The sequence below is a fragment of the Taudactylus pleione genome, unplaced genomic scaffold (genome assembly GCF_031769625.1).
Source record: "Taudactylus pleione unplaced genomic scaffold, aTauple2 ptg000113l, whole genome shotgun sequence".
NCBI lineage: Eukaryota > Metazoa > Chordata > Amphibia > Anura > Myobatrachidae > Taudactylus > Taudactylus pleione.
In genome coordinates, this window is record NW_028284515.1 from 16,651,383 (window position 1) to 16,663,397 (window position 12,015).

At 42.6% G+C, this 12,015-nt stretch overlaps 1 protein-coding gene across 3 annotated transcripts in view; it reads left to right on the plus strand.

Moving 5' to 3' along the window:
* The first annotated feature begins 1,370 nt into the window (after nucleotides 1–1,370).
* The window catches only part of DPF3 (double PHD fingers 3), a 283,534-nt gene continuing 272,889 nt past the window's right edge, over nucleotides 1,371–12,015 (plus strand). For 2 of the 3 annotated variants that reach the window (XM_088471279.1, XM_088471278.1), the window contains exon 1: nucleotides 1,374–1,557. In XM_088471279.1, the coding sequence (XP_088327405.1) occupies nucleotides 1,526–1,557 (32 nt within the window). In that variant the 5' untranslated portion in view covers nucleotides 1,374–1,525. Of the gene's footprint in view, nucleotides 1,558–12,015 lie in introns of all 3 variants that reach the window. The other variant, XM_088471277.1, reaches the window with a different exon arrangement.

Sequence of the window (12,015 nt, forward strand, 5' to 3'; positions counted from 1 at the left end):
ACCGCGACCCAGATCGCAACATTTACATTGCAGGGTTTCACGGGTTATTCCCATGTTAAACCCTGCAAATTACCTGGGTTGGATTACCGGGTCACTCGACCTGGCAATCCAACCCTTTCCCCTTTTACACCAAGGAGCAACCCAGGTTAACCCTGCAATAACCCGGGTTTTAGCTCTGGTGTAAAAGGGGTATTAGTGGTGACCATCGAGGGCTCCATTATCGATGGTTGATGTTTTTTTTACCATTAGACAGAAATCATCAATGGTATGTGTTTAGCACATGTGCAGTTCGCGCCCACGCATGCACAAAATACATTTCTGTTTCACCATCGAGCTCAGCCAATATATAATTAGTCGCCATCAGTCTCTGCCCATCGATGGTTGCTAAATCATCGCTGATCAATGGCCAACCCTGATCCAAGCCCTTTCTCCCATGTTCAACAAGTACACCCCCATAATTTCATCTTCTCTGTCAATTACAGTTCTTTAACACCCTTTAAATGCTCAATTTAATTGTGGTGATGAGATTTCTGCCATACTAACAAAGCCTGCCTGCTCATATGTGCCAGTGTATGTGACCCACCTCCCTGTCCTGTTTACAACTCTGCTAAACAAAATTAAAAAGAATGAAGTGCCCTCTTACATGCAAATCCTGGACAATGTTGTTTGTCCTCCTCGCTGCCCTGCATAAAACTGTAGCTGCTGTTTTATTTCCAACCCACACAATGCACTATCCCTGGCACAGTGTGAAGGACAATTGTGTGCACCTGGCACAGTGATGCAGCTCCAAAATGCTCTAGGGTCAGAACTACACTGCAGTCACCTGATTTTAGCATGAAGTGACCTCCCAGTGCATGATGATGCTGGAACACAGGCTGCAGGATATTAGCTGACACCGAGAAATACCAGGGGGCAGAGGTGGGAGGAGAGTGTGTGGATCTCATATATCACCACTGCCAAGGAACCCCTAGGAAGAAATTAGAGAGGGTGGGGGAGGGTGCAGCATGGCTATTAGGAGATAAAGCAAATTCATGATGGGCTAAGCTTTAGCTGTGGGCGTGTAAATAAATGTCAGAGCACATCAGCAGCCTGTCATGGCTGGAGCTCAGTGTGCACACAGCAAAGCAAGTCGCTGTCATCTGGGCATGACAGGCAGCCAGTGCAATGCCAGCAGCAATGAGAGTGCCTGTAATTAGCTCCCACCTCCTGTAAAGTGCCCACACAGCTTTAACCCTTCTCATCCTGGCAGCTTGCACTTTGAGCCTTGGAACTGAATGCAGACTCCTCCAGCAACATTACAAGTTCCCTCTGTCTCCCTCCTGTCCGGCCACCCCAGGGAGCGACCTCTGCTGCTTTGACAGCTCCCTAATACCCAGCAGAACACCCTTTCCACGACACGCCCCCTCGCTAACGATTGGTCGCGACGCCGGTAGCCCTCGGACTGATTGGCTAGTCCCTTCACCCCCCTCCCTGATGGAACGTTCAGAACTCCGAGACAGACACTATTCTGTTACATTGTAGCAAGATGGCGACTGTCATTCACAACCCCCTGAAACCGTGAGTAGCAATGTGCGGAATCCGCGTGTTTCGATATGAAAAAAGGCGCCTTTCTCAGTGCTGGCTGAGCTTACCTGGAGACAAGTGCACCCTCCTGGCCCCTCAGCTGGCACAGCCCCTTCCTGCTCTGTATTACTGAGGAATATTTATATGAACTGCTTCTGCTGTGTGGTGCTGAGGTGCCCAGCAAGGTGCCAGGCAGTGGTGTTTGCACTTTGTGTTGCTGGGTCACCTATGATCACTGCAGATAGGGAGGCTGACCAGGGGCTGCGCACAGTTTGAGAAGTTGGGGGCTGAGCTGAGGGGCTGTCACGTCTTCATTTATCATTTAACCAAGACTTCATTGATTACTATGTAAATCGTCTCCGAGGCTGAAGTGATGAAGGAGTTATGTAAATATTGCTGCCCAGTGTAGCCAGCTGAACCCCCTTTCATTGTACATTAAATCTGATCTGTCTGTAGCACTTTTAAATGCGAATTCTGACTATTATTTTTTTGCCATCACACTTTTCTGTGTATATATACTGTAGTTAGGTAACAAAGTGCCCTGCACAGTATGACAGCAATCCTACAGCCCTGTGATTCCCTGTGGGCTCTCCTGGTCATAGCCAGCTGCTGTGGCATGGTCATTAAACCCTTCCTCTCATGCATTTAAAATGTTTTTGCTGATTTTTTGCAGTAGCGTTTCGTGGGCAACTTATCAATGCATTTTGTTGCCTGTGCCCCTTGTTGGCAAAGACAACAGTGCTTGGAAATGTCATATTAATAAACATTCTCTTAATTGAACCCCCGACTGATCAGGCTGGCAAACACCCTTTCAGTCCTGTCTCTGGGTCAACTCCTGAGTTTATGATCAACACAATCATTATATAGGTATATGTATGTTTGCAACATTCATTGTGCTACATTAACAGCAAAGAGTTAATTGTAAAATATAAAACAGCTGATATTTAGAAGCTTGGATTTGAGGGGTTTGTGTTCTATGTGCTGTAACCTTAATAATGTGTCTCAGTGATGCTCTGTATTCCAGTATGTTTCCACATCTGATGCTTTCATACTTTTAACTGGTATGTTTAATTAATGTATTGAATTCTAAAGAGTGCACAGACCGCTACTTTTTTACTGAATAAAAGAAGTGAAGATGATATTGCCCATTACAAAAACTTTTTATTACTGCACATAAGCCATTTAATTCATTATATTTATGCAGTTATTCTGACAGTGCTGTACAATCTGGCTCACATATGCTTTATTCACTTTTTTTTATAGTTTTTGAGTCCTTGTTTATTATTGATTTTATTGATGATTGTAATTTGTTATTGTAGAGAAGAGTGTGTGCTTTGGGGGTTTATTTGGGTGTGTGTGATATGATTGGCATTTGTTCTGGAGGAATGGTTGATGTTGTCAGAGCAGATAACAGAAATCTCAGTGACTGAATTGTCCCTTTTTCATTCTGCTTTTTTTTTCTTCTTTTTCTCTAGGGCTGTTTAGTTCTGTAAACTCTTGGGACATTCTTTTAAGGGGAGATGTGCCAAGTCTTGGAGAGTTACAGTGGAGATAAAGTACCAACCACTCAGCTCCTAATTGCCATTTTTCACAGCCTGTAAAGTGACAGAAGGTGATTGGTTGGTGCTTTATCTCTCCCCCATAGTCCCTTATCATAAGGAATTGTGACTTATTATTATTATTATTATTATTATTATTATTATTATTATTACTGCATTTATTTATTTTTTGTAAAGCAACATATCACAGCTTGTTAGAATGGAAGGGAGTTTGTAATTTATAATCCCACACAACAAGAGAAAATGACAATTCTTTTCAAGTTAAGGTGCATACACACGAGACGATATCTTTGAACGATAATGATATCGTTCCGAGTATGCAATGAACGACCAATGATGCGTGCTCCCACTGGACGATAACAATATCTCTGGTCGTCCGTACATGCAGGCCAATTTGGATGATATCGTCAAGAATTGTCTGTTCAGATATGTGGCAGGCTGACTTCTCTGAAAGATATCTTTCAGTCTTTACACCCAATATCGTTTGTCCTGCATTACAGGGAAATTGTTCAGCAATATTGTTGGTTGTGCAGATCATTACATTTTAGAGCAAGACTGCCATCTAAATATTGATACGGTACCTTGTCTGATTTTTGGGTTTGTGTGAGTGTTTGCTTTGTGCACAAACAAAATATAATCCATAATGTATGTCAAACATTTTAAAAAACATTCAGATATGCTACAGATTGCAATGCGTCTTTAGTTTCAGAAATATTAGTAATTGACTAGCAGCATTGTATCATTCCTAGACCAATAGAGAAGGTCAAAAGCCTATTCATAAATAATTACCAGATCAAGTAAACAGATGAACAGTTTTGTTTCACCAAGTTGCAGTGATGTTCCATAATCAATTTGTCTGTTTCACAGACAGCCAATTCACATGTTCTTCTGATGTCATGTGCTGTGTTATACTTACTGCTTCCTTAAGTTTTTAGCACACAACTGACTTTCTCTAACACCAACGTTGAGATTTTGACAGACTTTGGATGGATGATGAAAGTAAAACCATAGCTGTCATACTTCAGTTTGTTTCTTTTGTACCTATACTGATGGATGTTTTTCTATGTTTCCATCGTTGTCTTGCACAAGTACAGAACAATACGGATCTCTAGCATTTATGGTCATTTTTTGTTAACATTGAGTGAAACTTTGCACAGGAAAAGCAGATGGCATGGTTTGTGGTGTTACTTGTTTTTTCCCCCAGTACCAACATTTTATGAACATCAAAGATGACTGTGCATTGTTATCTCAATTGCCAGAAAAGAAAACTGAATAGAACAGATGAGAATCCAATATATTTGCGGTTACTATATACAATGCCACATTCTCAAAATGCCAAGTGGAATCTTGTCTGAAAATAATTCTAGGTTTAAGATTCACAAAAAAGAGTGGGAATGACCTGTGTCCAATTGCATTAGAACAGTGTGCTAGAGCTACAAGATGAGGCTTCATCTGTCTGTAATGGAATAAGGAAGTTATAGTTTGTTATACGTTTTATACTGTGCTGTAATAAAATATCAGTGTAATGTATTTTACGTTTATGTTTGACATATGAAATCTTCAGTTTCCTGGGATTGACCTTTGAAGTACAAAATCGCATTCTATGCTGATGGCATCTTGCTAACCGTTTTGAACTCTATCATAAATTACCAAACCCGGAGTGGGAACTTCGGCCCTGATTCATTATGAGTCGCAACTGCGATTGCAATAGCGATTACGCACACAGTCTCCCTGCAATAGTATGCTAATCCATTGCAACCGCTATGCTGTCACAGAACAATTTATGGTCGCCAACTTTACCTTACACACATCCGTAATCCTCAGCAAGACTGCAAAACCATCGGTAACAATGAGTACCATTGCAGCCTCAAGCATGAACTATATTGTGGAAAAAGCTCACCACCTTGAATTTAATATGGGTAGGTACATATTTCCAAGTCCCTCTCATGCATTCACAAATAATAATGGTACCATTTGAATGCTATCAGATGCCTGATAACTACCTCAGTCTCCGGTTTAAATGTTCGCCCCATTTAGTCCCCTTGGCTGGAATATCATGAGTCTTTCCCCCTCCATTAAGCTTTGGCCTATAACACATCACAGGACTTTGGCCTGGAGGTTTGGTCCCATTGGTTCTCTTCCCTCCCACATCCTTGATCCTTTCTCAACAGCAAATGTTTTTTAGATTGTACCAAGTTATACCACTGATATAGTACAATCTTCCATATCTGACAGTACAGAAGAATTTGTACTGTAATAACGGTTACTGTTAAAAGCACAGTACCCCTCCTCCAATTCTTGTCTTCAATCTCCCCCCTTTCCTAACTTTTCCGAACTTCTAAAAATCCAGCAAGTTGTTAAAAAAAAATATATAGTAAGTTCAGTTTTGGAGTTTGGTGATCCTATGATGTTATTCACAATGAATAATACAGTATTTATAGGTTTTTATATTGGGACACGTGGCCAATAAAGACAAACTTTTCTCTAGACAGAAAAAAAAGTGGGTTAAATGATGTGGAACATGTATGATGAGTTGTAAATGGTTTGGGACATGTATATTAGGTGTTGTATTGATGGAAAAGGGATTTCGGATGTGCAGATGGGAGTTTTATAAGGTTTTTTTTCCCCCTGACTTTTACAAACTTGTATGTGCACACTTAATCACAATAGAGACATTTTACTGTACCCTAACATACTGTAAACACTTATTTGCTTATACTTGCTGGCTGTCATTATTCTATTATTTACAAAAGTTCCAAACACCAACCATGTAACACCAATTAACAGGATCCAATACCTTGCGTATGATCACTAACAGCATTCTACACTGTCCTGCTTTCTTATTGGCCACTTTTTTGGGGTGTTCAGGATGATTTCCTCTTTCATATACAGATATAACCTGTGACATCCGCAACTTGCCATACTGAATTGCGCAGGTATCGGTAGTACGCGTCATGCGAACCTGCGAACAATGTTAACCCTCGAGCACAGGGCATGGGACTCACAGCTAAATGAATCAGCCCCATAGTGTTCAATGTGTTTTATAACGAATACAGTACGTGAGTTTGACAATCAGGAGATAGGCGGGTCTATGGCAGTGGCACAATGTTGATGAGCTTAAAATGCCAGTTAGAGTAGTTTAACGGTGTCGCAGTACAAAAGTAACGATACTAGTAAGCAGCATCTTTACACTTATACTGCCAACACCGTTTAAGGCCTCTAACTTGCATTTCCACCTTGTTTTTTTTCTCCATAGTGCTGCCGACATCGTCCCACCTATCTCTTAATTGTCGACCTAAAGATTGTTGCGATACTAAATGCATCCCGTTTTATAAACCAATAGAGAAGATGGGGGAAAAAAAATCTGCTATATCTTAAATTGCTACAGGGCAGTTGTTTTATTTCTGGCACAGATGTGGGATTTGGGATGGATTTTATAGAGTTAATCAATCTGTAACTAATTGTTAAATATTTTTTTTTGTTTAGTAAAATGAACTGTTTTGACATAGATGAGTATTACTGTTTACACTTTTAATCTTTACTGCAGCATGTTATGCATATTGCCTACTCCAGAGGTTCCCAAACTCAGGGCCGGATGCAGAGATGGACGGATTTACACAGCCGCACACAAGCAGCTGTGCAAATCCGTCCATCTCAGATGCAAATGCAGAAGAAGATGTCATACATCTCCTTGCTGCATTTGCAATTCCAGCACTGCGACTGATGTTGCAGGCTGTTATCACTATCGGAACCATGGTCGCGATGGTTGCTCAATTCGGGCAGGCTGTGGGAGCTGAAGCTCCCCGCAGCCTGGCTGATGCCTGGTCACGCAAGAGGCAAGGAATTTGTGTCTGCTGACGCAGACCCTGGCCTCGTCCCTCACGGAGAACGGAGGTGACACGCCTCAGTTTCCGGGAAAAGCGACCAGGCATGCCTCCGCTCTTTCCCCTAACACCGCAGCATGTCAATCACAGAACGGGGCTTGCGCAGGCACAGACCACTAAACATCGGAGATGTGTATCTCTTAATCGGGCCCTCAGTCCTCAAGGCACCCTAACAGTCCATGTTTTAAGGATATCCATGCATGGGCACAGGTAATTTAATTAGTACTTCATGCCGTGTACTGTACACAATGGCCGATAAATTGAACGGTAATGTTATCGTTCATCTAATTCAATATCGTTCAGTGTGTATGCAAGATATCGTTAATGATGCGTGTTCCTGGGGATTGTTAATGTCTTTCATCGCCCGAACATGCAGGCCAACCTGACTATATCGTCAGGCCCTGCATGTTCGGGGACTGTGGCCGGTGAAGTAATTTAATTATATAGTTAACAATATCATTGAGTGTATGATTTAATGTCGGGAACGACATTAAGCCAGTCAGTTCGGGGACAACACTTAACGATATCGCTCATGGAGCATATCGTTAAGTGTGTACCCGGCTTCAGTCAATTTGATTTAAGCAACTGTACTCAATCATGAATATCCTCAACACCTGGACTGTTAGGGTGCTTTGAGGACCAAGTTTGCAAACCACTGCCCTACTCTACAATTGCACAAGGTTCATCTAAATACTGGTAGTGGACATCGAAATGGCAATATACAGTCACTGGATACGGAATTGAGTCATCATATACAGTCTATATGCACCATGGCATTGAATTTACCAAAGTTTGGATTTGTCGGACCAATACAATCTTCCACAAGAAAGTCACGGAATTGATGCCTTGTTAATGGTGATGTAAAATGTCTCAAGCGTCTATCCAGGATATCCCATAAAAGCTCAATTTTGGAAACCTTATTATCTGGCAATGTAGCTTGCTCAAGGTGTGCTCTTGACTGCCCAGCTTCTTTGAAAGTCTGTAACTCAATCGAATCTGAGATGCACACCTCTCACCACCTTTGTCCTTATTCCTGCAACAATCCTCTACCAAAAGACTTCTTTCTGCATTGTATGCTGAATTTAAATTGTCATGTCATGGCCATGTGCAGGCTTGAGAGAGAGATCTGGGAGAGAGTTCAGATCAATAGAACTGAGAGGAGGCATCTGTGTCGCAATCAAAGAAACTGCTTACAAGCTCCTCTACAGATGGTACCTAGGGCCCGATTCAGACCCGCTCGTAGCTGCCGATGTTTTGCAATGTGCGTATGCATCTCAATGCGCAAACTAGTCCATGCGATCGGGAAGCGTTCGCTCGCTGCACATAGCCAGCCCGGCAGAATGAGTGACAGGACAAGCCGTTTGTGGGTGGTAACAGGGGTTGGTCGATGGAAACAGGGAAGTGGTGGTGCGAACGCAGGCGTGTCTGAGCATCTTAACACCATTTACAGAGGTGTGCATAATTAAGAAGGAGCATCCTAGTACACATCATATGGCTGAATTTTACACTGAAGCACTCGCAGTGCTTGCAGTAGGGTATGGTCAACCACAAGCGTTGCGTTCGCTTCCGATGGTACTCGATGTTACCGATAGTTGCGTACATTTATCGGAGATGACGTCCATAGGTGGGCATCTTAAGACAGGCTAGTGGGCTAGTCTAAATACACACCGCGATCGCACGCCAAGACATAATGGGCGTGCAAATGCCTTGCGATGCGATCGACTGCCTTGCTGTGGATGCGCCGGATTTGCATACACTGGGTGCGTGTGAACGCATCTAGCGAGTGGGTCTGAATCGGGCCACCAGTTCCCACCACACTACCTAAATTTTCATCAAGTGCATCACTTTGTTGTTAAACAGACTGCTCTGGGGATGGATCCTTTATCCACATTTGTGGCACTGTCCTAAAATCGCTGTGTTTTGTTTGAATGTCAAACGCTTTTTGTTCTCTCTCTCAAATCTAGAAATCTCTATATCTCCCAGGTTCCTCTGCCTCCCACCGAACATCCCATTCGCCAATAAACACCAAAACATATTCATTGGTCATGTTGTTTAGTGGCTAACTGCCGAATAGCTGCAAATTAGCTGCAATCTTCTCCTGCTTTGCAAGTGGTTATCCAACAATCCTGGCACACTTACCAAATGGAGTACACCATGACCATCCCCCATGCTTTCTCAAAGTCTGGGATCTGTGGGCCACATATTTTAACAAGTAGCCCTTTCTCCATATAATCTCCACCATCTGAGGATCAGTCCTTCTGGCTCCCCCTTTGTGGATAGCAATACCGCCTCTTGTCTTTTCTACTTCTTTACTTATCTATATTAAATGAAAATTGTTTTGCACTTATCTTGTATTTTATTACTTGTTCCACTCAGTTTGAATGTTTAGAACTGCTTTATGGAGCATACACACGGTCAGATTTGTCTTTTACCAAAGATTTGAACGATTTTTGACTGCATTAAAATGAATGGAATCGTCCAAGTCTGACTGCAAACACATCAGATGTCAGATATCATTATCTGACCATCGGGAACGCGCATCGTTCAAATCACTCATCTGACAGATCTGACAGATATGTCAGATTTTCCTTCAGATATGAACGATTGAACGATTTTTTAAATAGTTATCGTTCAGATCTGATAAAAAATCTGACCGTGTGTATGCTCCATTATTGTTGTTCAAATGCCTTTCTGTTTGTTTTCTTTAAACATTGTATTTATAAATAAAGCCCATCAATCTGGTTGAGATCTGGTGAATGAATACTCTATGGATGGGGGCTTTGACATCTGGAGATGTTCACTCAGTCGCATTAAGCAATTAGCATGGACTTTTTCTTCTAAGGGAATGACTGCACCCAATGCATGCCGGTAAAATGTGCCACATTACAAGGCCACAAGAACTCTTCACTTTTGGTAATGAGTTCTTTAGGTTAGGGCCACCTGTGCGCTCATTAGTTATTATTTTTTTTGAGAGCATAATGACAGATGATTCATCTGAGAAGTGTAGATCGCTTGCGACAATGAAAAAGGTCTTTTGAAACTTAACCAATATGTTCCTAGAAGATAGCAGGTTCAAATGGGGGTGGGGGGTAGCGCTTCTCCAACCTTTGGTCTCAAGATACGTGTGTTATTTTACCAAAAAAAGAGGGAAAACAAATATAGTATACACTCTGTGAGTCCAAAAGCATCCACTCATTGTGATATATGCTCACTGATTCTTGAATGTAATTGAGCCTTGGGTAATACTGCTTTCAAACCGTCAGGTAGGTGATTCATCTGACCATAGTACCTTCCTGCTTACTTAAGGGATGACATACAGGTTTAATATTCTGCAACTGTTTTTATTATAGCATTTGAAGTTCTCTGGTCAGTAACTCTGATTTATTACCATAGCTACTATCAGTAGCGGATTTTGTCTAGGGGCTGCGAGGGTGCAGCCCCCCAATAAAATCCACCACCTCAATGTAGTCAGTGCAGTCCGTGACTGGCAGTGGCTTCCTATTGGAAGTGCAACCTGTCAGTCACATACACAACAGGCAGCCCCTGGGGGAGGTGTCTCTTCCCCGTAGGACTGCCAGTCCAGGCTGCTATTAGCAGAGAGCGGCTTCCAGGAGGAAGCCGATACTCTTCCTTTTCTCCAGCCCTAACCGGCTTCTAGGGGCTGCAGATGATGTAGCCCTTTGGCTTTGGGTGCCGGCAGCATTCGTGGCTCCCCGTCGCTAGTGCTCATGCGCCTGACAGATAAATTGCACAGGTACCGGGACCCAGCCAGGAGGACTCAGAGCGGTGGCGGGTGAGTGATTGCAGCCTCCCTGCTCCATATCGCTGGCTACTTTACATCACAAATCTTGGTGACGGGGAGGTGGAACAAGTGCATGCATAAGAAAAGGGTCCAGGGGTCATACCTCCCAACTTCTGCCTCAATCAGAAAAAAGCTGTTCAGATCAGAAGGAGAGACCGGGTACTAAAATCGGGCAGTTGGGAGGTAGAATTGTAATAGTCTTCATTCTAGCACCCTGCACCTGTCAAAACATGTGCAGTTCCTCTTTCCTGCCTGGGGTGTCACTCTCTACTCTGGTCTGTATATCAGAAGTGTATTGCATCATCTGGGTGTGCAAGAAGCACTAGAGCAGAGAGAAACACCACAGGCAGGAAAGAACAACTGCACAGGTTGTACCAGGTGCAGGGTTCTAGAATGAAGACTATTGTAATAACCAAACCTAAAATCTTAAATCAAGCCTCCTGCAGGGCTTGTAGTTTTACATAAATGTGTACTATTCAAGTGTGTATATAAACATATATGTTTACAATATATTATTGTGAAACTGCCAGAGAAGCTGCCTATACATGTAACCGTCAAGAGACCCAGTACATTTAAATTCCAACTGTCATTTGGATTGTCTGTAGCTTTATATCTGTTATTACTGATTCATCCAAGGCTGTCCAGCATACTAACAAACGGGTTTGACCGTGACCGTAAAGTGTGTATCCACTAGCAGATAGTGGAACGACAGTACGATTACAACATTGTAATCGCACAGTCGTTCCTCTTCCTCTGCAGTGCCTACACTGAGCGATATGTCATTCAATGTAGGCACCCTCCCTCATCCCTGAACATGGCCAGTCAGTCGTTATCGGCAGATTGACCAGCATGCTCAGGCGATGATTGATGTTGTTAGTTTGAATCTGCTTGGCAACCCCTAATTACCCAGGCATTGTTAGTTTTCCACTACCTGTATGCATACATAATGTGTGTGTGTGTTACACAGTGCTACTAATGTAGCCTTTGAATATAATAACATTTTTTTTGATAAAAAGTGCCTTCAAATATTCAATGCTGCAGCTCCTTGATGATGCAGAGCCTGATTCAGCAAGGAACGCAACATGATGGAGCTTGAGAGGTGCTGCAAAGAGGAATGGGCGAAACTGCCCAAAGATAGGGGTGCCAAGCTTGTGGCATCATATTCAAAAAGACTTAAGGCGGTAATTGCTGCCAAAGGTGCATCAAC